This window comes from Hippocampus guttulatus, chromosome 10 (assembly GCF_054856545.1).
Source record: "Hippocampus guttulatus isolate MCC_2025c chromosome 10, RoL_Hgut_1.0, whole genome shotgun sequence".
In the NCBI taxonomy this organism is placed as follows: domain Eukaryota; kingdom Metazoa; phylum Chordata; class Actinopteri; order Syngnathiformes; family Syngnathidae; genus Hippocampus; species Hippocampus guttulatus.
This window is the reverse complement of record NC_141270.1, coordinates 19,009,322-19,036,071: the sequence shown is the minus strand read 5'-3', so window position 1 is coordinate 19,036,071 and position 26,750 is coordinate 19,009,322. Positions and strand designations below refer to the sequence as shown.

General features: G+C 41.3%; 1 protein-coding gene across 3 annotated transcripts; it reads left to right on the top strand.

The window, feature by feature from the left end:
- The first annotated feature begins 207 nt into the window (after window positions 1-207).
- On the top strand, window positions 208-26,202 carry LOC147199522 (cytosolic phospholipase A2 beta-like). Of its 3 annotated transcripts, none has more exons than XM_086121803.1 (25): window positions 208-381; window positions 2,366-2,438; window positions 2,623-2,753; window positions 3,947-4,075; window positions 4,697-4,731; window positions 4,840-4,879; window positions 5,286-5,358; window positions 5,482-5,618; window positions 5,815-5,946; window positions 6,688-6,728; window positions 8,641-8,683; window positions 9,632-9,686; window positions 10,180-10,304; window positions 10,566-10,655; window positions 11,410-11,444; window positions 11,659-11,797; window positions 15,915-16,051; window positions 16,272-16,494; window positions 16,585-16,699; window positions 16,871-17,008; window positions 17,097-17,204; window positions 18,548-18,727; window positions 23,011-23,183; window positions 23,267-23,453; window positions 24,643-26,202. In XM_086121803.1, the coding sequence occupies exons 1-25, from the start codon at window positions 373-375 to the stop codon at window positions 24,858-24,860; spliced, it is 2,766 nt and encodes a 921-aa protein (XP_085977929.1). In that variant the 5' UTR covers window positions 208-372; the 3' UTR covers window positions 24,861-26,202. The 3 variants fall into 3 exon arrangements, with proteins under 3 accessions (XP_085977929.1, XP_085977928.1, XP_085977930.1); XM_086121802.1 differs by having other exon boundaries at window positions 4,837-4,879; XM_086121804.1 differs by lacking the exons at window positions 11,410-11,444; window positions 11,659-11,797 and having other exon boundaries at window positions 4,837-4,879.
- The last annotated feature ends 548 nt before the right edge of the window (window positions 26,203-26,750 follow it).

The window sequence follows — 26,750 nt, the reverse complement described above, 5'->3', positions numbered from 1 at the left end:
ATGTCGGCCAAAATTGAGCTTCCCCTCCTTGACAGATCAGCATCCGCCACTGACTTTGAATATCTATTTCCATGTCCTTTGAGTGACAAGGAATTTAAATTTATCTTGTTCTTTGCCTTGCGCAAGAGTTTGTGGTTTCGCTTTTTCCTGCTTCTTTGTCCGGCGCTTATCGGAAACCTGACAAGTATGTCATGATACAGGAATGTGTTATTTTGCTGGAGGGGAATATTTGATTCTGTGAGGCAGCAAACGCTCAGAAACACCCTGCCAGAAACAGCTACAGCTACCTACGTTATTTGCATTGTCAGGCAAGTCCATATGCAGTCCTGTGGAGACGTTTGCATTTAGCTGTCGTGAGCCGTGACATTCCCAATGGCAACGGTAAGTTTATTCATGCACATTAAGGTTGAGCATCCATCCACTATCCAAGCCGCTTATCCTAACACTAATGCTATTTTGACTTGGTTGTAAGTTCATGTCAGTATTCTGTAATTAGATTTTTTGGGGGAAATACGTCCTCTTCTTATTTCATGCAACCAGTCAGTCAATTGAATGATTTACCCCTGTTTGTTATTCTTATATGATTTCGACTTTTCCAAGGCAAATTCGTGCAATTTTCTGTGCATTCGTGTGATAATATACATTTCATACCAATTTTGACTAATTGTGCTTGTATTTGTGCTTAAACTAAAATATACGACACACTCTTTTATACTAGTTATGTGAACTCTGGAACTCACTTCCACCCATCATCCGTAATATTGATTCTCTTCCCACATTCAAATCCTATCTCAAAACCCACCTATTCAAAATCGCATACTCAATTTAAATTCATCTCTTCTTTTTTTATTTATAATTTTATCTGTGGTTTTATTGTTTTTGTTCTTGATTGTAAAGTGTTCTTGAGTGTTTTGAAAGGCGCTTATGAATAAAATGTTTTATTATTAATACATTAAAATGCACATTTTAGCCCAGCAGTGAAGACATAGTAAGCTATTTACCAGGATGAGCAACAGCCCGAAGCGGAGGCATGCGATGCACATTTGCAGCCTGTTAACTATTGTAGCTCACGTGTACCATTTTAAAATACTTTTCTCAGCCCTCCAGATTCCCATTCTTTGACTGTGCCCTCGATGAATTGTACATGAAACAAACTGAATGAGAATAATGATAATGATGAAAGATATAGCGCAGCAACTCTGATCACAAGCTGCAATTTACGGAGCCCCTAAGGCAAGTGTCAAAATCAAGGCCCGGGGGCCAGATCTGGCCCACCACATCCTTTTATGTGGCCCGCGAAAGCAAACCAAGCATGTGAAGTTCCATGATGCTTGCTAAAGTCTGGACCAAATTTTCAAATTGTCATTTGTAATCCACAATAACAGTCATTATTCTTGGTTTCTGATTTTAAAACTAGTTACCCATCAATTTGTTGTGCGCTGTGTATGTATTATGTGGAGGTGATTAAACATTTATATGAAAATGCGCATTAAAAAAAGTGTCCCCTTACAAAAAGTTTGCATGATCTCGCAATCTTGCAAGGAAAATTTCGCGGGGGAACGCAAAGTTATTTTTTTTCTCCAAGTCCCCTTAGGGCTCGGTAGCAATTGCAGACTGCTGAGTGCTAACAACTTCCGGTGACGCAGTCACGCAACACCGTAGGTTATAGATGACCTGTTTTATTTTCTTTTCTTTATTTAATACTTTTTGTAAAAGTGAGACTGATAGGATGACAGGATGATAGGGTGCAGTGTGCATTAATATAAAAATATATTACTAACATACACAGAGAAACACAAATGGACCATTCAGAGACCTACCAGTCGATCGCGATCAACGTAATGGGTAGCCCTGCTGTAGAATATAGGCCTTTTATTAAATATGTGATTTCTAATAGGAACAATTATTGCTGGTGGGTAGTTAATGATAGGATATTTTTCAGTCATCATGCATGTTAAAAATGGATGGCTGGTTGGGTGGATAAACACACACTTTAACTGCTGGTACAGTATTTTATTTTGCGTTGCTGTTTGGGTAGTTTTACTGTACATAAAGTAATAAATTGGAACGCTACTTCAACCATTTCAGCTAATAAAAGTACACATTCTCTACGAAGCCTATTGCCCACTGATAGAACTGCTTTGCATATACAGATAGAATGCTTGGAAAAAAAATCCACATCACACGTTTCATTTTGCTGTCTGCCGACTGCCAACACACCTTAATTGTGTTAAATGTATACTCTGCTGTAACCGTGATAAATAACACTACATCAATCCAAGGACTGCTTTAAATTCTCGTGACATGGATCATTATCCATCCAGCTTTCCTATATTTTCTCCTTTTTTTTGGCATGATTTTACAGAAAAGATCCTGCTCATCCTGGACACTGACTGTCACCATATTGAGGGCAGAAAACATTCGCTCAACAGACTTTTGTATGTGAGAATATCATTTTATTCTGAACAATGTTTTATTTGTCTTATATTTTGGAAGGTTTCTTTTTAATGTTATGTCTGTGAATGTTTGTTTTTATGTTAAATTGACATGAAGTGAGATTTTACTTCCCAGAAACTCAAGCATGTTGCTCATAAGTATTTATATGTTTGTATTCCATTCCAGATTCTGAGAATGATTGCTATGTTACCCTGACTTTTCCACCTGCAATTGTTTTTAAGACAAGTACTGTGGCCAACAGCAAAAACCCAGAGTGGAACCAAACTTTTGATTTCAAGATCTACAGTCATCTCCAGGTGTGAACTTTAAGATTCCAAGTAATTGAAACATCAATTATATCGTAATTTTATTTGAACTATAAAATTGCCAAGAAGATGCTTTTTTTTTTTCAATCTGTTGCATATTGTCCCTGTCAAGCGGAAACTTCCCATGTGAATATTTGGTCACCCTCAGTTATTTTTCCACATATCTACAACTGGCCAATCCCCACACGGTCCTGTTATTGTTATTTAGATTATTGATGTATTTATTTTTACAATAATTGATAAGACAAACAACCATTCCCACCATCACTGAGTGAGAACTGATCCCACGCTGCCTGCTCGCAAGTCAGGCGAGCGTACCACAACACCATCAGCAACCTGCTTGTATTTGTCCATTCAATTACCTGATCCGCTTATCCTCACGAGGGTCGCGGGCATGCTGGAGGCTATCCCATCGGACAGTCGGCAAGGTACACCCTGAACTGGTTGCCAGCCAATCACAGGCTTGTATTTGTGGTTTAGTTTTTTTTTTTTTTTTTTTTAATTGTTTTGGTCATGACCCGCATCTTGGGAACGTAGCTTGACCAGTAAATCAATGGATTTGCCTAACGGCTCAGTTCCTTCTTCACCGAAACAAGAGTCTGCATCATTGCGCTAATCATCCGATCGATATCCGCTCTATTCTCCCCTCACTTGTGGACAAGACCCCAAGATGTTTGAACTCCTCCACTTGAGGAAGGAGCTCAATCCCTATGTGCAAAGGACACTCTATCCATTTCTGGCTGAGGACCACAGCCTCAGATTAGTGGTGCTGATTCTCATCCCAGCTGCTTGACACGCAAACCGGAGATGGCAGTTTGATGACGGCAACAGAACGACATCATCTGCAAAAAATAGAGACTCAACACTGAGCCCTTGTGAAAACAGCGTCCAATATTTTTTTTTAATTTTCTATTCTTTACTGGCGGTCATTTGAGCCATGCCTTGTCAGGTCCCTCTACTCAGACCTGTTTGACCTAGATGAATCTACCAGGGGCATAAAGACTCCATTATTGGGAAACACAATCCCCCCACAACGATAAAGTGGCTCAAGGATAAGGAAGCACATTTTAATACATGTAGTACAACTATAACTTCAGTATGTGTGTGCCTAATAACTCTTAAAGTCTTGAATGTTTTACTGACATAAACTCGACTTAACAATTAATATTGTGCCGTGTTCCCAGACTACTCTGCAGATACATCTGTATGATGAGGACCCCATGTATGACGAGGTGATTCAAAGAATCATGTTTGATATCAGCACTCTGAAAGTGGGGGAAAAGGAAATCAAGGAATTTGCCATCCAGCACAAGGTACAGTAAATAGGCAACCGTTATCCATAATGATCGCAATATGTACTAATGAATATTCCCAAAATTATTGCAAGTTGGATTTCAACTTGAAACTGGAACTCAGTGTACCAATGCATTTTTGCTTGTCGACGGTAAGAAATCTCCAAGTCCCCACCTTTAGGGAAAGCGGCAACTACAATATGCTGGTAGAATGGACCATGCTCTTGTTCCAAATAGCTCTTCGTAGCATACTCAGAGGTCTAGTCAATGGCCAGTTCTCAATTTGATTTTCTCAAGGTGCTGAGGCAAGGGCGTCACTAAACTGGGTGGTGGTGATGTTTGGTGGGGGAGGGGGGATCTTCAGACACTGGGAGATGCTCAGGATGTGAACGAAAATAACAGAGCACAAATTTCACAAACAGCTAAATAAAACACAGAGAAATTGCTTTTTAAGTGGGGATTTTTTTAGACAGATTTGACAAAGATACAATACTCTGTGCAATTCTTATACCACCGTATCATACCGTAGCCTGAGCTGAGAATCAACCCTGAAAATCAAAAGAAATAAAAGCACAGATGAAAAAAATATATATCTTCATAGATTGACAGAGAGAATTCCCTTACAATCTTTCTTCTTCAAAGGGTAAACTTTGGATCGCCTTTGAGCTGCGGGAGAGGTACCGTTTTTCTTTTATTCAACAAAATATTCAACATTCTATTTAAGAAGCTATGCAACGTTTCATCTGAAAACGCATGGTCATTCTTTGTTTCCTTTTCTTTAGTAGTATGGAAGCTGTCAGTCCCCACAAAGAGAATCATTTGGGGGTAAGAGTTGTCAATGTAGTCCAATGTAAAAAAAAAAAAGTATATATATATATATAGAGAGAGAGAGAGAGAGAGAGAGAGAGAGAGAGAGAGAGAGAGAGAGAGAGAGAGAGAGATACAGTATTGAGATTTTTCCCCCACCCATTTAAAAAAAAAAGATTTATTTCATGGCCTACAGCTCCAAGTGATCTACAACAGAAAACATGAATTTTCATGATTCAGTATACGCTATCAGTCATTAGGATCCAAGTATTCCCCCCCCCCCTGTCTTTTAAAAGCAACGTTAATTAATATGAGAGGAAACCATATTTGCCTGATGATGCTGCCTAGTTTGTATAATATATAATAACATCAAAATGGTCATCTGTGGCCTTGTTCCAGTGATAATTGTTTTCTCATTCAACAGAAGGAAGTGGTTTCTTACTGGAAATTAAACATTACCGTACTAAAAGCCAAAACCCATTATTCCACCGATTACAGTAAGTACAGCTTTCCCTTCATGTATTTTGAAATCAAACATCGATGCTTCATGGTTACTTTTGGAATGGAGAGTTGATCACTTTACAGTAATCATGTTTCTTCCTCCCTTCCCCGAATGTTAGTTTCAGAGCCAGATTATTACGTCACTCTTTGTCTTCCCACGGCAACTGCAAGTGCATTCAGCACAAGAACAGTGCATAATAACATCAATCCGGAATGGAATGAAACATTCACTTTCAGGGTCCCCTCCCATCTGAAAGTAAGTTCACCGAAAATCAACAGACATGGGATGAAAGGAGTGGTATTTATTATGAAATCTTATTCTCCCGGCTGGTGTTTTGTGTTACGTTTTTTAAAGGCTGTGTATAATATACAAGTTTGGCACGTACAGCAGAAAAAATAAAGATTCAAAGACTGCAGACTGTGAAAGATAAAATTGTCCAATGTTTTTACAGAATGTTTTAGAGATCAAGCTGTATGATGAGGACCTTCTTTCACAAGATGACCTCATTTCAACCATTCTTTTTGACCTCAGCACTCTCACACTTGGAAAGAAAGACACAATGACATTCGTCTTAAATCTGGAGGTAAAAGCAAACAAGAGCAACACGCTTTTTGGGTATCTCACTCTCAGGCTTGTCTCGGTCTCGCAGTTTCTTCTCAAGACCCAACCTGCCCAGCAAGCATTGTTTCATCCATGCATTGTAGAATTTGGGATTTGGTCATGACTGTGACAGGACAGTTTTGTGAAACACATTAAAAGTTTAAAGTCTTAATGTGGTGTTGGATTCTATATCTTGGCTACAACACCAGTTTACATAATCAGAGTTGTTCAACTGTCACTGTTGCATAACTGTGTCTGAATACTGTCCCTTTTGGGGGTGGCACAGTGTTGAGTGGCTAGGATGTCCGCCTCACAGTACAGAGGTGCAGGGTTCGATTCCGGCTCCGGCCTTCCTGTGTGGAGTTTGCATGTTCTCCCGGTGCCTGCGTGGTTTTTCCTCCCACATTTCAAAAACATGAATGTTCCATGCATGTTTTTGAAATGTGGGAGGAAACCGGAGTACCCAGAGAATTCCCACGCAGGCATAGGGAGAACATGCAACTCACACAGAAAGGCCGGAGTCGGAATGGAACCTTGCTGTAAGGCGGACGTGCTACCTATGGCGGCATGGTGGTCGACCATGCCGCTGGGAGCCACACAAAAGAGAGTCAAGAGAAATTACAATGTCTAACAACATGTATAATATTGAGATATTATTTTAGAATTTAGAAATACTCTTATTGGCTGAAAAATGTCTGTAATACATTTGCATTTTTTTTAATAGACACTGGACCACATCTTAATGCAATTTGAGATGCTCCACAGGTAACAAATTAATTAAGATATTGCACTTTGAAGGAACAACACTGGCTCAAGTGAGCGTTATACTATGTGTGTCAGAAAGGTTATCAGGACTGGTGTCACAAAAGATATCATGGCTGTCTGGCAGAATCCTCGCTTCTCCAAAACCACTACTTTGTAGGAAATCGAAAAATCACCATCTTAGTTGAGTTTACTCAACACAGCATGGTTAAAGTTGGTGTTAGAGTTCAGCTTATAGTGCTATAATATTCTGTTGTGCGCCAACACAACACCTAACCTTAATCATGTTCAACCATTCATTAAATTTGATAAAGACAAAATTGCTAATTTATTACGCATTTATATCGACCAGTTTAGGGCATACCCTGCCTTTCTCCTAAATTCAGATGGGCTCAAGCACACCCACCTCCCTAATGAATATAGGCAGTACAGCGAATGGATGGTTGACAAAATGTTACAGACAACTGTGGCAGTTCAAAACAACTGGAGAGTACAATCGGTAGAAATTAATCAGCAAACAAACTTTCTTTAGTAGCTGATAAAAGAATTACAGCTATCCATTTTTAACAAAACAGTCCTACTTAAATGTAATTTATAAAACATTTTCACAAAATTTTGTTCCCCGGCTAAATCCAGACTTTTAGTTCAGTCTTGAAGCGTCATATTGCCATGAGGCACCCAAGGAAAGAGGTTAGAGGTGGTATGTATAGATCGAGGGTCAGCAACACGCGGCTCCAGAGCCACATGCGGCTCTTTAGCGACATCTAGTGGCTCCCTGTAGCTTTATAAAAAAATGTTTGAAAATGGAAAAAGATTTTGATAGTAGGCTAATATAGCTCAAATAGATAGAGGTACATGTTGCAGCTCCGAAAAAGGAGAGCTGTGGTGTTGTTTTTTAAAACCTACACTTTATTTATGCTTTTAACAGTCTCGACAAACACAGACACGTCTGCGTCTGACTCCGTGCCTTCTCTCTTCTCATTCGACTAGAGAGGCGTTCAAAGACAGCCTCAGAAAAACGGAAATTAATGATCACTTCACTAACACTAACAAAAGTGAAAATAATGCACCAAAACAAAAAAATCAAGTGAGGAAATCAAAAAATAAATTCTATGGGGGTGTTTGTGAACACACAACAAAGGAATGAAAACAAACAATTCTGAGACAGTCCAGTCTTCTACATACATACAGCATGTGATTTCTTCATTGTAAGTTTTATAGAAGGCTTTTTTTGCTTTTTTTTTTTTTTTGCGGCTCCACACATATTTGTTTTTTGTTTTTTTTGTCCTATATGGCTCTTTCAACATTTTGGGTTGCCGACCCCTGGTATAGATACTTCTCTCTTTTCAACACTTAAGCTTGGTTAATAATAATAACAATAATAATAATAATATGAGACCATGTGGGTCCGACCATTCGTACCAATTTGTGAGAAAATATAAAATGGACTCCAGGTAGTATAGAAGGTTTCCACCAGACAGTGATGCTGTTTTAAATCCAAACTACAAGTCCCAAAATATAAATTCTCCCCTTTGAAGTACCGTAATTTTACCAGTCTACTCTGTCACAAGGAATCTTCCAGGATCCTCCACAGCTCTGTCATCACAGCCATCTTGATGTCGTCTACATCCTCAAAACGTCTGAAGGGAGTACACCTGTTAACACGTAGAAGTCACCAAGAGTTGTCCAACCACAACTGTCTCTGCTCGCTGACTGAATGAAGCAAATGCCGCAGCATCGTTTTGTAGACATTCTGGTTTATTGGCCCACGTTGAAGCGAAAAACCCGTAGTTTGTAGTTTGGGTTTCAGATATACAGTACTATAGATTTTGTGAAACCGGTCCCAGACTTTTTCTGACACATCTTGCAGATGACAGCAACTATCTCCTTTTTCCTTTTTTTTTTTTCTTTTTAGTGAGGAACCCTCTTGTGAATATCTCAGTAATGGAATCCTCCTGGTAAGATACATTACAAGCACCACGTGCACTGAAAACAGTCCACTAAGGGCCCCTATTTTCGTTACCAGCGCAAGTCTCATAACCAGCGCAATAGGCGGTCATAGCGCACACCGTGCTTCACATTGCAGAAACAGAAATAGACTCACTGGGGTCAGTGCATGATAATTGGCAGAAAAACTGCAAGATCTCTCCTTGTGGATGATGTAGTCAGCTGCGCATCTGAGGTGGGCAGTTGGAGACTGCCTGGCACCTATGACCAACCCATAACTGTGCCGCCCGGTCAGGGCGGCACTATTAAGATAATAATGAATATGAACTGTTCCCTGAATTTATTTCTACACTCATTTGGAGGGATTGTCCCATGTTGTATATGAATAAAATAGATGACAAATAGATGAGTCTCAATCAAATACACAAAAATTGAGTTCCAACACCTGCACTATAAGCGAGACGTGCTTTCAACTACCGGTAGTCTAAAATTTTGTCAACCTTATGCCACCACATTATGAGATGTGCCCTGGGGGAGCAGCAGCCGCATCATCAGGGCTGCCCAGCGAGGCATAGCTTGTCTACCAAACCCACAAACACGCAAAACGAGACTTGCCCCAGCATGACGATGGAGATGCGCCTGTTTTTATGCCAAGCAGGGTTTTTTTTGTTTTTTTTCCCCGAATTATCAGTTGAGTCAGAGTCTCGGCGGCTCCCTGTACTGGGTTGCCCAGTGAGCCGCATCGCGGTCCGAAAAACGCTAGACTGGACCTGAATCAAAACCAATATAGAGATGTGTCCGTTTTTATGCCGAGTGCATGGGTGCCTGCCAACCAAAATAGGGCCCTTCGTGTCTAAGTGCAACATCTTTAAGTAGGTACTAGAGTTGCTAGTGATCATGATCATGACATTTACGCGTTCAATAATCCTTATGGTATGTCTAACATGTATTTCCTTTAGGCTGCACCATTCTCTGCTTTGGACATCAATATCGACAAGCCACTAAACAAATCTGGTATTGTATCTTATGAGAGCGGAATATCACATGTATTTATTTATTTTTTCAGGACTATGATGTTGTTATATTGTAGTTAAGACTCGCGTGGCACAGTGGACATAGCTGCCTAGGTTAATTTTTCACTCGAAATTGCCTTTGGTGTGATTGTGAGTGTGAATTGTTATTTGTCTACATGTGCCCTGCGATTGGCTGGCAACCAGTTCAGGGTGTCCCCCGCCTATTCTTCAAAGACAGAATGCCCCCGACCCTCGTTTGGTGCTTTGGATGATGGATGGATGGATATTTAAGACTCATGATCATATTGCATTGATCAAATTTCAGATTTGTATTGAGGCCTAACAGATATTAAAATTTGTTTTTATATACAATGGTGAGGACCGTTATTATAAGTAACAATCTGTATACTGCTGGATAAGAGAATTGTTTGTGAAATATCAAACTATTGCAAGCAATGAAGAGATTTAATGAGTCAATATTTTGTTTTCCATAGATTTTCGGGGTAAAGTGATGAAACTTCGGGGCGCCTGTCCTGAAAGTCAGGCTTTACTGGCAAAGGAAGGCACCAAGCTACGTTTCTTCATCAACAGAGACTTGGAGACTGAAATTGGCATTTCAGTGAGTTGCTGTCAATAACATTTCTGTGCCTCTGTGGGTCTGGTTTGTTTTTGTGCAACTTTCTCTTGATGGGTAGGTTTTATTCAAAACATAATCCTGTTTAATTTTGACAAGAAAAGCAGTCAATTGTATTATTTGATATTTTTTATTACATTGAACAAGTGTGCGGTCTTAACTAAAAAGTGTTGTGGTTCTATTTGGTTGTAGACTGCAAAAGTAAAGTGATCGAATTAAGTTCCACTGTACCTTTTTGTCTTAAAGTCCTCTGCTGATGATATCAAATTAAGTTCTACAAGGCTTCAGCCACTACCACCTGAACACAGAAGCAAAGTTTCTCTTGTCATTGATCAGGTAATATGAGGCCATTTTTTGTTTATTTATTGTTTCCCTTTATTTCGCTTGCAGTTTGCCAGGCATGTCTTTTGCTAAGAATATTTTTTTTACATTTACATCTTAAAAAAAGAACTTCCTTTAGTCCTGCTTACATCGCAAAGCTTTTATTTGATTTGTTTCACTTATGTGGACTTCTGCAGTACAAACAGAACATTCAACTACCACTTAACTTTTTCTTTTTACTAAAAGGAAGCATAACATGAATTGCACAATAAAAATATATATTTGGTAAAGAAAAGCGAAAGAATTTGCATCCAGACAGCAGTGGTCTAAACCGCTTGCTTTCTACACAGAGCATACACTGTACTGTATTCTGCCTTTGTAAAGCTTTTCTTCAATTTCCATAATTCCGTTCATTAATTACATTGATATGTTGTTTCTCCTGATAATTTCCAACTGTCGCCATTAGCTCAATGAATCAACTACAAACCGTTTGCCTTGTCTACAAAAAGCCGGGCTTTTTAAAAATACATACAGTATATATTTCCATCACTTCCTGAAAAAAAATCCAGCCACAATACCTCATTTGCTGCAAAAAAAAAAAAAAGCGCAGATCTCCACTTAAGCCTGAGTTTTCAGAAACTTTCGTTTTTGATGAAAATAAATCTCTGGAGACATGTGGATACCAGGGCAAACCAGCAAAAATCAATTGATTCATAATTTTAATATTCCCGTTCTGAGTTTTAAAGTGATGTGTTTTTCTTTGTCACAGGACACAGTGGATTTGAATGTTGAGACCCATGAATGGTAAACATAGTCCTTTTCGCTGTCATGCTTAACCCTTTCATGCACCCTGTAACCTGATAACATGATAAGCTGTCCACTGTCGGAACCGCTGTCCCTCAAAGGGTTCAAATCAAAACTTAATTTGTGTTATATCTGTTTTGACAATGAGGACATTCTTCTGTGTGCTGTACCGTACAAATTCAAATGTTGACTTCTGCTCCTTGAAAATCTGCAGCATCGATGACGACGTTGCAATTCGGCTTGATTTTGACATTCCACAACAAGAGAAAGAATATTTGAAGAAGAGAAAGCTCATTGTTGGGCAGAAAATGCAAAAGCTCTTTGGCCTGGACTCGCCACCATCACCAGATCAGGTGTGAAACAATTACATTTTGATTCTGAAGCAGATGTGAGCAAACCTTTAGAGTAGACTTAACAGGCCACGATGGTTCTACAATTTAAAAGATGGGCTGAGCCGAAAACATTTGGATCGGGTGTTTTGGCCGCATATATTAAAGCTTTGGGCGTAGTGTGCAAACCTCATAGCACAGTAAGCAGACACAAATAAATGGACCACCCGATTTACTAACAGCGTGCATTAAGAACTGCGCCATGCAAATGTGCAAAATAGCTCTCATCCAGGGAGTACGGTTGTATCAATGAATATAGAAGATGCGCCGTTTACACACTATTTGGCACGATCCTGGGAGGAGAACATGTGTATGGAAGAAAACTGCACATATACAATGATCTATCAAAACTGGAGAGTGCATCTGTTTTTAATCGGTTTATGGCTAGATGGAAAAAGCTGTTTAAGTGTCTACTGGATTTGGTGCGCATGGATCGGTAGCGCCTGCCTGAGGGGAGTAGCTGGAAAAGGTGGTGGGCAGGGTGCGGGGGATCCAGTAGGATTTTCCGTGCCCTTGTTTTCATTTTTGCAGTGTGCAAGTCCTCAAGAGTGGGTTGGGCGGTGCCAATGATTTTTTTCTGCTGTCCTAACTGTCTGTTGAAGTCTGATTTTGTCCTTTTTTGTGGCGGCCCCAAACCAAACCGTGATGGAAGAACACAGGATTGATTCAATGACCGCCGTGTAGAACTGTCGTAACACCTCCTGTGGCAGGCCATGCTTCCTCAGCAGCCTCAGGAAGTACATCCTCTGCTGGGCCCTTTTCAGGATACGAAATATTGATTGAAAAACATTCATTAACAACAAAATACACCATTTCAAACATTTCAGCACTGCTCATTTCACTGCTGTGCGTAAATGGACGCTCAACTAAAAGAGCATTTTCTTAACTTTCTATATGATTTTTTCTTTCCATCACACAGCAGAAAAACTCACCAATTTTCGTGGGAGCAGTTTAGTGGGCCAGTCTTTTTTTTCAGTGCATCAAAGTTTGGAATTGGGTTTGTTGTGTCAATTCTCAGGATGGATCTGAGGTGTTGGTCAGTTAACTTGGATCTGTGACGGCCTTTGTTGTTCATGACAGTGAATGTATTCTCACACATGTAGGTCAAGCCATACAACACAATCTTTTTTTGTTCCATCCTCCTTAAAATACCTGACTTGGCTCAGTGAGCTTATAAGTCTCATTTTTACACGAGGGCTCAAATGGCAATTGGTTTATCCATCCATCCATTTTCCGAACCGCCTGATCCTCACTAGGGTCGCGGGGGGTGCAGGAGCCTATCCCAGCCGTCTTCGGGCAGTAGGCGGGGGACACCCTGAATCGGTTGCCAGCCAATCGCAGGGCACACAGAGACGAACAACCATCCACGCTCACATTCACACCTCGGGACAATTTAGAGCGTTCAAACAGCCTGCCATGCATGTTTTTGGAATGTGGGAGGAAACCGGAGTACCCGGAGAAAACCCACGCAGGCCCGGGGAGAACATGCAAACTCCACACAGGGAGGCCGGAGCTGGAATTGAACCCGGTACCTCTGCACTGTGAAGTCGACGTGCTAACCACTGGACTACCGGGCCGCCCGCAATTGGTTTATTGAAAGTAAATTAAAAGTAACAATTATGATAGAAGTGAAAGCGGACGTGAAAGAAGTACCAGCGAATGAGCCTGTTCACCACTAGGAGTGATGTCACCTCACAGCAAATAAACAAATTTGAAGGCACGGTTTGTTTTGACGTCCCGGTTTCACATCCGAGTTCTGGATTTCGTGTGTGGCGTTTTCATGTTCTCCCCGTGCCTGTGTGGGTTTCCTCACACATTCCAAAGACATGCATGGAACACTCAATAATAACCCTAGGGATTGTTGTGTGGTGATAATCAGAGATGGGTATTCCGTGCCTGGGACATAACGGTCCATCCATCCATCCCGGACAGACGCCCACTTTGGGGACAGAGGACAGTGGACGAGAAGTTTTTTGAAAAGGACCGACTAAGTAAGGACAGACGTGGGTTTTCATCCGTCCCTTCCTAACCGTGTCAAGTACCTGCAGATGCCATTCCATTAACGGAGTGGTTCTCAATTATTGTCAGTATTTTCTGCCCCCCCCCCCCCTAAGAAGAAGAAAACATCTCGCGCGCCCCCCCCCCGATGATAATTACCTGTAGTATCATTTGTCTATAAAATTGTTATAAGTACACCTCTGCATAACACTGTATCCTTATTAATGTATAAGAGAATAAAAAAAGAAATATGGACCAACTTACAAACAAGAATAGCTTTATTAACTGTAACAGAAAAGAGTTAAAGTGCGTCTGAAATTCAAAAGTAAAATTAAATTCTTAATTTAACTATAAATATTTTTTGACGGACCATGTCAAACCATACGATACTGAAAAATAAAATTACCAACTGATCACCAACATGAACTCAGGAGCACAATCTTAAAACATCTTTAACCTGCAAAACAAAAATATCTAAAATAATTTGTGCAGATTTTTTTAAATCAAAGATGATGTCTGGAACAATACAAGTAGCAGTCACAAAACGGGATGATTGTTGGCAATATTCGGCACGTTTTCGCTGAAAAAAACCCCCCCTCTTATCAACGGAATTGGGGTGTAATGTCTTTAAATGACGCCTAAATTCATTAGGCTTCATGCTGTCCACTGTCTTTCCTCCCACCGTAGTCACAGTGAAGCCAAGCGCTACATACGCTTCGTCATATTTTTCTCATCTTCCCTTTCGGTAGACCTCTCTCGCTCTTTGTCGACTTCGTGACAACACTTCCTACTCATACTCCGTGCCGTGTGCAAAGCGCGCATGCTCAGTGCTAACAAAACACTGGGTGAATGCTCCCTGCCCACTCTGCCAAGGTGAGCGGCACTGCCCCCTAATGTAGTTAAGGTGCAATTGCACTTTATTCTAGGACAGTAAAAAAAATAAAAAATAAAAAAGCATGTTCCCCGAGGCCAAACGCACCTCGGGGAACATGCGCGGCCCACTATTTGAGAACCACTGCATCAACGACTGACAAAAATCCCCCAATACACACTCCTTCAGACCGAATGTGTAATATCACGATGCTCCATTTGTCTCGTGCGTGTTCGCCGTGTTTGTTTTCGGGAGGGACAGACTTCACTTTGCTTCAAGCGGACAAGAGGAGGAGAATTCGTCCTCCATCCAAAAAAGTTTACACATCGCTAGTCAGTCTGGTGACCGATGGTGGTTGTGTTGGCAGCTAAATCATTCTTTAAAGACTGAGGACGCCTTCCCAGTTAGGCTGAAGGCCATCCAAACTCAGCAGGTCGGGCCTGCCCCAAAAGGAGGGCCAAATATCTACGAATTACAGTCTATGCTTGTTACAAAAGCTAGCCAGCCACTGGTTAAGCAAAACTTTCGCAGACAAGGTGTCTGTTCCTTAAAATGAGAAAAGCCAGGGATTTTTTTTGTTGGTGTTTTTGCTTTGCAACAATCACATTTTGCCGAGCCACAGTCTACTGGTCATCTTAACCAGCAGAAAAAGCCTCCCTGTTTTCTTTCTGGTGGGCTGCTACATCAACCCTGCCAAATATGGGTAAGCTTGCAGCGGTGCACCACAGTCCTTCTACGCTGCCCCACAAACCTTTTACAAAGAGCAAGTGTGGTGTAAAAACACCTTCAGACTACAAGGAGATTACTTCGAACGTGAAAACTTGTAGTTTGGGTTTGAAGTTTTGTGATGCCAGGCCTGGAACTTTTCTGACAGTTAGCAGTGAGCCTGTCCCATTAGCAGCCATACATGTCCATACCATATCTCTGCCTCCATCACATTTGCGATATCACATGGTCTTCTTTGATCAAGTCATTTTGAAAATTATTTGCTTACACTCAATGATTTTAAGAGTCATTGGAAAGGAGTAAAATACTTTTATTCATTCATTCATTCATTCATTTTCCGAGCCACTTTATCCTCACGAGGGTTGCGGGGTAAAATACTTTTACTTAACACAATATTGATCCAGAGCACAACTCAATATGCAGCTGTCAAAACAAGTTGTTGTCTTCATTTCACTAGTCTTTGGATTTTTTAAAATTTTTTTTTAGGTGCCAACTATAGCCTTGGTGGGTTCAGGGGGAGGATCGAGAGCAATGACAGGCCTACTTGGTAGTTTGAAGAGCCTGAAGGAAATGCAATTCCTGGATGTGGTTTCTTATATCACTGGAGTATCTGGATCAACCTGGTGAGTTTATTGTTTTCGTGATGAAAAAGATTAATTTAATTTATGTTGTGGTTTAATAATGTATAGTCAAAGGGTTTTTGTTGTTGTTGTTGTTGTTTTTTTAATAAGACATTATGAATTTGATGGAATTTGATGACAGTGTCACATCGGCGTTAACTGGAAAACATGCACACCATTAATTTCGGCCTTTTAATGGTATTCGTCTTGTTATTGTGAACAGGGCTATGACTGCCTTGTCCCAAGAAGCAAATTGGTCACAGAACAGCATGGACAGTACCATCGCTGACCTAAGGAAAGAGCTATGTAAGAGTGTCCTGAGTATTTTCTCCGCAGAGAAAAGAGAATATTATAGTGAAGAACTAAAAGAAAAAATGAATCAAGGGCACATTGTGTCACTTACGGATATGGCTGGCCTCATTTATGAGCAAATTGCTTTTGGGAAGGTCAGTAAGTAGCTCCACACTTAGTCATATTTTTTTCCTATGCTATTTTTCTTTCAAAAGGACAATCATAATATGTGTCGACACTTGCAGAAAATTACCAGTACCCTCTCTGAGCAGCAGAAGACAACAAATGAAGGCCAAAACCCTTTGCCCATATACACTGCGGTCAATATGAAGGAGAAGGGAGGCTTTGATTCAGAAGCTGGTAAATATCAGTCAGTGTCGCATTAGTTTGACACTGTCCAGGTATTGTACATATCCTTTTGTTTTTGTTCAAGCTGAGTGAAATCCAATCCAAAAGTGATATATTGGCAGCATAAATGCAGTTCACACGAAGAACATTTATGTTTTGTTACTCTATATTATCAATGAGCAGAGTGGTGCGAGTTCACCCCCTATGAAGTTGGCTTTCAAAAGTACGGGACTTTTGTGCGAGCTGAAGACTTTGGCAGTCAGTTCTTCCTTGGTCATCTCATCAAAAAACTCCCAGAAGTGCGCATCCCATACCTGATTGGTAAGAACATTCACATATTTATTGAATGTTCATACTCATATGGTAATCAAGAAGCAATTAAAAGTCCAAATTTTTTCTTTTCAATTAGGAATATGGAGCAGTTGCTTTTCGGTCAACCTGACTCAGTTATTCATGCTCGCCACTGGTTCGGATACTGAGTCTGACTCCCGACTTGGGCCACATATCAAAAGCATAGGTAAAGCTACTAGTAAGCAATGTAGTTTGAGAATATAATAAGAATATGTTCATTTGATTTGCTTTTTAATTTATCAATCTATCCATCCATGCTCCGGTTTCCTCCCACATTCCAAAAACATGTATGGCAGGCTGATTGGGTGCTCTAAATTGTCCCTCGGTGTGAGTGTGGGCGTGGATGGTTGTTCGTCTCTGTGTGCCCTGCGATTGGCTGGCAACTGATTCAGGGTGTCCCCCGCCTACTGCCCGAAGACGGCTGGGATAGGCTCCAGCACCCCCCGCGACCCTCGTGAGGATCAAGCGGTTCGGAAAATGGATGGATGGATGAATCTATCCATCCATTCATTTGATATACAGGTTGTCGCCATGACGATTGTGAGTGTTTTTTTTTGGCATTGAACCGCTCATCCCACATTTTGATGTTTTATCACACAGAATACACTAAATTTTGTCATAGTTACACCTGCTAGAACTGCAGTGTACTGCTTCATTTCTTTTTGTGTGCACAGGTCATTGTCAACATTCATAATTTAGGATGAAGACAAATATTGTCTGAATGCTATACAGACAGTCAGGAACTGAAAAAAGGACTCTCAAATAATCTTCAATTAGAGAGGATAAGCGGATCAGAAAATGGATGGATGAATGGCTAGATAGGAAGAGGTGCTTGACTGGTTAGCGCGTCGGCCTCACACTCCTGTGTGGAATTTGCTTGTTCTCCCCTAGCTTGCGTGGGTTTTCTCCGGGTACTCTGGTTTCCTCCTACATTCCAAAAACATGCATGGCAGATTAACAGAACACTCTAAATTGTCCCAAGGTGTGAGTGTGAGTGTGAGCATGGTCGCGGATGGTTGTTCGTCTCTGTGTGCCCTGTGATTGGCTGGCAACCAGTTGTCACCCGCCTACTGCCTACAGCTGGGATATGCTCCAGCATGCCCAGCGACCCTTGTGAGGATAAAGCTGTTCAGAAAATGGATGAATGGATAGATTGGAACACTTCAGGCTGATTACATCAACGTCTTGAGCATAAAAAGCCAACACAACCACATGCAGTAATATATTGTGAAAGAAATTTGATCCAGGTATGTAATACAAGTAAGAACTTGCAGTTCTCACAATCGTGTCTCACCAGAGGCAATTAACCACGAAATAACCTCCTACATCCACTGTGTTTTTTGTTGATTTCATCATTCATCCCAGAGTGTTGCTCCATTTTCTTTGACAGCTCAAATTGAATGCAAACTTAAACCAATATTAATTACTGTGGGTACACTTGGAAGTTGATGATTTAATATTAATGCCCCGTGGGATAGTGAAGTGTTTCTGTTTTCCTCCTTTTGACAGATGCTGATGATGAGCCTTCAACTCTTGATACAAAGCTCATAGAGGCATTCACAGATGTCTCCGGAATCATCAATGATTTCTTGAGGAATCGTCCAATTCGTTCTAAAGTACACAATTTCATGAATGGTCTCCTTCTGCACTCAAACTACAATGCAAATAGCAACTTCAAAGCCTGGAAAGGTATGCGCTCAATGGTTTCAAGATATAATAATCATCATTGCGAAATGGAAAATAATTTCTTTGAGAAAAGAGTTTGCTTCTGGTTGTTTCTGTTTTCGGTACAAGCAAAAAGATAAAACAAAAACAACAATTATTTTTTGTTTTTTGTAAGTATGAATTCATTTTGAATTTGATGGCTGCAACACGTCCAAAAAAGCAGTGACACTCCCTTATAATATATAATATATATATTTTTTTTAAAAATCCTTGTCTCACCCCTTGGATGGTGTCCGTCCCTCATTCAGCTCGGGTCCTCTACCAGAGGCCAGGAAGCTTGAGGGTTCTGCGCAGTATCCTTGCTGTTCCCAGCACTGCACATTTCTGGACTGAGATGTCCGATGTTGTTTCCGGGATCTGTTGCAACCACTCATCTAGTTTGGGGGTCACTGCCCCGAGTGCTCCGACCACCACAGGCACGACTGTCACCTTTACCTTCCAGGCTCTCTCCAGCTCCTCTCTGAGCCCTTAGTATTTCTTGAGTTTCTCATGTTCCTTCTTTCTGATGTTTCCATCACTTGGGACCGCTACATCCACTACAACGGCTTTCCTCTGCCCTTTATCTATGATCACGATATCTGGTTGGTTCGCCATTAACATCTTGTCAGTCTGGATCTGGAAGTCCCACAGGATCTTCGCTCTGTCATTCTCCACCACCTTCGGAGGTGTTTCCCATTTTGACCTTGGGGTTTCCAGTCCATACTCCGCACAGATGTTTCGGTAGACTATGCCAGCCACCTGGTTATGGCGGTCCATGTAGGCTTTCCCTGCCAGCATCTTACACCCTGCAGTTATGTGTTGGATCGTCTCAGGTGCCTCTTTGCACAACCTACACCTTGGGTCTTGTCTGGTGTGGTATATCTGGGCCTCAATGGCTCTGGTGCTCAGGGCCTGCTCCTGAGCAGCCAGGATGAGTGCCTCTGTGCTGTCCTTCAGGCCAGCCCTCTCTAACCACTGATAGGACTTCTTGAGATCAGCCACTTCAGTTATGGTCCGGTGGTACATCCCGTGTCGGGGCTTGTCCTCCCATGATGGTCCCTCTTCCAGCGCCTCATCCTCTGTTCCCCATTGTCTGAGACATTCTCTGAGTACGTCATCCGTTGGAGCCTTCTCCTTGATGTATTCATGGAGCTTGGATGTTTCATTCTGGACAGTGGCTCTCACACTCACGAGTCCCCGGCGATCCTTCCTTCCGGCTTGCGTACAGTCTCAGGGTGCTGGATTTGGGATGGAACCCTCCATGCATGGTTAGGAGCTTTCGGGTCTTAACGTCCGTGGTCTGAATCCCTTCCTTTGGCCACCTTATTATTCCTGCAGGGTATCTGATCACTGGCAGGGCATAGCTGTTTATTGCCCGGGTCTTATTCTTGCCATTGAGCTGGCTTCTTAGGACTTGCCTCACTCGCTGGAGGTATTTGGCCGTAGCCGCTTTCCTTGTTGCCAGTTCGAGGTTGCCATTGGCGTGTGGTATTCCGAGGTACTTGTAGCTGCCCTCAATGTCTGCTATTGTTCCTTCAGGGAGTGAGACCCCTTCAGTGCGGACTACCTTTCCTCTCTTAGTCACCATCCGACTACATTTCTCAAGCCCGAATGACATCCCGATGTTGCTGCTGTAGATCCTGGTTGTGTGGATCAGGGAGTCTATGTCCCTTTCGCTCTTAGCATACAGCTTTATGTCATCCATGTAGAGGAGGTGACTGATTGTAGCTCCATTTCTGAGGCGGTATCCATAGCCTGTCTTGGTGATTACTTGGCTTAGGGGGTTCAGTCCTATGCAGAACAGCAGTGGGGAGAGTGCATCACCTTGGTATATGCCACATTTGATGGACACTTGGGTAAGTGGCTTGCCATTGGCTTCAAGTGTGGTTTTCCGCATTCTCATCGAATTTGCAACGAAGGCTCTTAAGGTCCTGTTCACCTTATGCAACTCCAAGCATTCAGTGATTCATGTATGTGGCATCAAGTCAAGTCAAGTCAACAGTATTTATAGAGCACTTTCAAACAGCCATCGCTGCATACAAAGTGCTGTACATGGAGCAATTTAACATGCACAATAAACAGTAAGACAAATCGGTAAGAAAGGCGGTAGAAAGCACCAAACAGTAAAACCAAGAACAAATCTAAGTCATGCTGAGTCGAATGCCAAAGAATACAAGTGAGTTTTGAGGAGGGTTTTGAAGATGGGCAGCGAGGAGGCTTGCCGAATGTTCAGTGGGAGGTCATTCCAGAGAGAGGGACCAGCAACAGAAAAGGCTCGATCCCCTCTGAGCCTCAGTTTAGTTCTTGGTACTTCTAATAAGGTCTGGTCCACAGACCTGAGGCGCCGGGCAGGTGTGTAGGGGCGGATGAGCTCAGAGAGGTAAGGTGGCGCGAGATTATTCAGAGATTTGAAAACAAATAAGAGGATCTTGAAAATAACTCTAAAATGAATGGGGAGCCAGTGAAGGGATGCCAGAGTAGGAGTTATGTGCTCCCTCTTACGAGTACTGTCACGTTGCGAGGTGGTGGTGGACCCCAAAAAGCAGGCAGGAGGGAGGAGCAGGGTGTATTTGAAGAATTGTATTTAAAACAAAGAAAACTACATCCAAAACAAACAAAGTCCAAAGTATCAAACAAAAACCATGACTAAAGCTAAAACATAATGAACTAAACATGACAGAAACTAAGAGCAAACAGCAACACACATGACAGTAGCAAGAGCAACAATGACCCGACACAGTGTTCGGGCTGGGAGTCCTTTTAAAGCCTTAATTAGTTATGACCAACAGGTGTGCACTGCCGGGGGAGCCCTACAGTGCCACCTGTTGGTCCCTAAACCGAATCATGACAGTACCCCTCCCTCAAGGGACGGATCCCAGACGTCCCAAAGTTGTCCAAAAGCTCACCTCGCCGGGGAACAGGAACTAAAAGCGACGGCAATCCTTGCCTCGCCGCAGAACAAGAACACACGCGACGGCGACCTTCGCCTCGCCGAAATACATGAACGATAAGCGACGGTGACCTTCACCTCGCCAGGGAACAGGAACAAAAGCAACGGCAATCCTTTTGGCTGGGCGTGGCCTGACGTGGACGGAGCTCGACGTATGGGCACATGGGCTCGAGAACACTTCAGAAAATAATGTCAAAAATACAGTTTGGCATGACATTCGTAAATGCAACTTAAAACGCTACTATGCAAAGCAGAAGACATTTTATCAAAGATAAACAGAAACGCAGCCGGCTTCTCTGGGCCCAAGCTCATCTAAGATGGACGGATACAAAGTGAAAAAGCGTTTTGTGGTCTGATGAGTCCACACTTCAAATTGTTTTGGAAATCCTCCTGGCCAAAGAGGAAAAGAACGATCCGGACTGTTTTGGACATAAAGTTCAAAAGCCAGCATCTGTGATGCTCCATATAGTGAATGCATAGCGTAACCGCAGCCACGATTACAGCTTCTATTCTATGCGACTTATAATGCAGTCCGCCCTATATATGAAAACTGATTTAAAATAGGCCACTCATTGAAGGCAAGCATGACAATCCGAAGCGCCTTATAGTGCAGAAAATATGATAAATGGTCTCGTGTCGTTTGAAAAATCCTGAAGTTGTAGGCAACGCTGATTTTAGAGTCCCAAGTATTTTAAAGCTTCGGTCCCGCAAGTGACTTTTCTTTCACACAAGCTCACAATTGGTCATTTTGTTTCTTCGTGTTTTGGTTTCAAAGTGCTTTGGACTTGTGTTTATTAATTTGGGTGGGAGGGATTTCTTCTTTGGTGGGATCACTTGACGCAAGAAAACAATATTGTGACAGGCTACCTTTGTACTGGTTGAAACCCTATATGTTTTCACCAGATCATCAAATGCAGTACATTAGCATGCGCTCTTGCCAAGTTTGTGACATTGCTCTTTATGTATTAATACTGACACTACTTACTTACGTCAGTTTTATGTCTCACACAAAAGATTTGACAATACAATGCGTCTCCAGACTTATTTGCGCCCCTGGTTAAGATGTGGTCTTTAGCGTCAAGTAAATTCCGTTTTTCATTTGTCACTGTGATACTTTGGGGATGCACTGCATACCCCTTTGTCCCTCTGGTGTTCCCGTTAGTTACCATCTCATGAAGTTGCCAGTTTTTTTTACACATTCCTGTGTTGATTTGTTTGACTTTGTACATTACATCTTGTATTTTACTGCTTACTCATTGGATTGCATCAGGTTCATATATTTATTGTTACATATTGACTCTATTTATTCTTTTCCCAGAAACACACATTGATGCCTTTCCAAACTCATTGACACCCAGTGATGCCATTCTACAATTAATTGATTCTGGTCATCACATAAATGTTGGCTGTGTCCCTGTCCTACGTCCAGAGAGAGAAGTGGATATTATCATATCCCTTGACTATTCCTGGAACCCAGACAACATCTTCAAGGTAAAAGTGAACCTCTGGTTAGCTGATGAGTTTGAAAGTGACTGCAATGCTCCATTCGTATCGTCTTACTCTCATGTTAACAGGAACTAAAGTTGACAGCAGCTTACTGTAAAGACCATGACATCCCCTTCCCCGATGTCGATTTTACCAGTCTGGAAGAAGCACCTCAGAGGGAGGTTTATATCTTTGAAGATATGGAGAATCCCAAGGCACCGATTGTGATTCACTTTCCACTTGTCAATATTTCATTCAAACACTTCAAACAACCAGGTATATTATGTCAGCGAAAGTGAATGATTATTTGCTATTTAGTCCAGAATTAACTCGTGGTCAAGAATGATCATTGAAACTCCTCATCATTAATCGAATGACAATCAAAGTTTCGGCAAGAAAAACTGTTTGCAACCAGTTAAACTGTTGCAGAACATCTGTGTGACCATTCTGACACTAAACATAGGCATGTGCCATCCTGCAAGAGTGACTGACTCCTAACCCATTCACTGCTGACTGTTTTCAAAGTAGATTTCTCCATATTGCCAACTATTTTAGAGCATTTTGACTGATATATCAAGGCCCACAGAATATTGTGTTCTGTGACAATATAAGCACCGAACCTACCAAAAGAAAAATACTTCTTCTTTCATTCAACAAATAAAAAAGAAGTAAAAAGTTGGTTTCCAGCTTTTCCAATTCCATAGTAATCAGCAGTGGAACATGGGTTCGTTTGACCAGTTACACTGGCCTCTGACCAAAAAGCAGAGAAAACAAGCTTTTGTGAAAAGTAAATATCATGCAAAAAAGTAACTTTGATGTCAATATTTTTTGTTGTTGTTGTTGTTGCGTTTGCTGACAAAATAGTTATTTATTTACAGATATGTAATATGTAAAATGAGGCGGTCATACATTTATTTGGATTGACAGTCATAACAGCCTTCTGAAAAGGAGTGTGACACTCCCGGTTTCTACCACACATATACGCTACTCACACAAAGTTAGGGATATTTGGCTTTAGGGTGTGAACACACCCTTAAAAAAAGTCTACTTTTCATCATAATTCACCCGAATGCTCCCTGAGCGAGTTAGACTTGTTTTCGCATACAGTACACACTATATAGTTATATATTATATAATAGTCACGAGGACACTGGGAAAAAAATCAAACTTGCTGGGAATCCAGAAAAAGGGATTTGTGGTATGTGGGCATCGCCTGCAAAACTATATGGGTTGTATTGCACTTTTGTCTTGTCTGTTAAATTTTCCATAAAATTATGTTTTGCATTGAGACTCATTTTTGCCTCCTAACTCATAGATGTTAATTGATATATTTTGTTGGAGTGTTTTTTTTTTTTTTTTTAAGTGGTAGTACTGACCCTTTGGATCAATCGAAAGCATACACAGTATTTCATAAGTCTGTTGTATTACATCACAAACAATGATTATCCTTATTTTGACTTCACAGGTGTGGAGCGCAAAACTAAGGCGGAAATAAAAGCTGGAGCGCTGGATGTGTCCAGCAGCAACTCTCCCTTCACCACCAACAATCTCACCTACTCAGAGGAAAATTTTGACTCTCTGCTCTCTTTGACATCTTATAATGTCGCCAACAACAAGGAAAGCATCATGCAAATATTGCATAAGGTCTTGAAAGCTAAAATGGCATCGGAGAAAGGGATATAAGTCAGACACTTGTGCAAAAATGCTAATAGTTCAATTTTATAAATACTGCATCACACAATACTTTAAATTCAACTATGTTGAATGAGTGTATAGGACAGTCCACCTCCAAAATGGAACCTTTTCCATATTCAGTACCCACGCCCATCAAGAAACTTGACTGGTAAATAACCAACACAAATTTGGTGCTCCATGATATTCTTTTGCATCAGTTAACAGATTGGCATTGACAGGCAATTTTAGTTATGCATGTTCAATCGACCACGACGAAAATGACAAATTAAATTATGGCCTTCGACTTTTACACAGGACTTTAGTACTGCAGAATTTACTGGAATAAGGATGTGAAAGATCTATTTCATATCAGAGTTAGACTGACAATTACAAAGCAAACTTAAAGATGGCGCCTGAAATTGGCAGCCGTCTGCAAAAGCTCTTCAAGAGCTCTGCTTTTTTGGTTGTTTTTGTCTTTTGGTTTGTCATATGGTGTTTTTTGTCCTTCGTGTGGACCCGTTGTGTACTGTTTTCAGCGTTGTGCGCCACGACATTCGTCGAAGAATTTGTGCTTGATGGTTGCACGTCTCGGCAGCACACATGCACCAGCATTGATTTTAATGGGGGGGGAATGTTGGTGCTATTTGACTGTCGCCACTTGACAGCCCCGGGGCACTTGTGGGGTTTTTTTGCGCCTATAATGGGCAGCATTTTTCCCAGCCCCTTTATGTTCAGCGGAGATGTCGACGCTGTTGGACAGTCTGAGTTAGTGCGGCTCGATGGATGACTGGTGGAGCCGACGATGAGAAGAAAGGAGCATCAGCGCAGAGCGCAGATGCGTATGTGGAACTGAGAGTCGCCGCTTAGAATTGACGCTGATCTAAAATTGACAGGAGAAGTAAAGCAATTTCTTTTATCGGCAATGGACGCTACAGTTTCTTGTTTACTTTCAAATTTAGCTTGTAGCCGACGTGTGGGATGTCATGCACGTTTTGAGCATGATGTCGCTGATCTTTGATTCTCTCTTCTTTGATCTATAACTGATTCAAAAACAAGGTGTTTGCAGGAATAGCTGTTATGACTATCCGTGTTTTATGTTATGTGTTATGTTGTATTTGATTTTATGTTAACTTTTCCCGCGACCCTTATGAGGATAAGCGGATCACAAAATGAATGGATGGATTGATGGATGTTAACCGTTCTGTAAAGCGCTTTGTTAACAGCTTCAGCTGACGTGAAAGCGCTATACAAATAAAGATGTATTGTAACTCTATAGGGAGGGGGGGAGCTTTATATTAGCCAATATATTATCCAAATGTTTAACAAATTATAATTGTATGACACACACTAATGATTAAGGTTTTGTATTAGTCAATGTGCCTGCTATACATTAATCAGACAGTAATGGATCACACTTTTATGGGCATCACGCATATAATCAGTTAATCGTTTCATATCAACAGCATATAGTATAAAGCAGTAATAGAAGGGAGAAACCTTTTTCTTCTCTCTGTGCTTCAATGTGACCTGTCAATAGACACACCTGCATCCACGTCGTCCTGTATCTTCACACATCCACATAGTATAACAATGACAGTAGGATATCAACACATGGGGAAAAAAAGTTTCATTCACGAACATGACCTGGCCAAGACTAAATACACGACATGAACAAGGCTAAAAAGTACGCACATGGACACTAGACTTGTGCTGGGAACGAAAATAGGGCCTGATGATGTTGATACGCCTTCTCCTTTCCAGTGAATGGCATTATTAGTTAGTCGCAATGAAATAAGTGCACACTATGTTTTAGGCAAAAAAACAACAACAACATTGAACGTGACAAAGAGGGCCCTGCACTGATGGACTGAATCTTGATAGAGGCACGCAACAATTGGG

Bases quoted from the DNA above. Each gene is read 5' to 3' on its own strand.
- LOC147199522 (XM_086121802.1), top strand. The intron at 10,305-10,565 runs GTGAGTTGCTGT...TTTGTCTTAAAG, and splicing joins AGACTGAAATTGGCATTTCA to TCCTCTGCTGATGATATCAA. The intron at 16,052-16,271 runs GTGAGTTTATTG...TATTGTGAACAG, and splicing joins GGAGTATCTGGATCAACCTG to GGCTATGACTGCCTTGTCCC.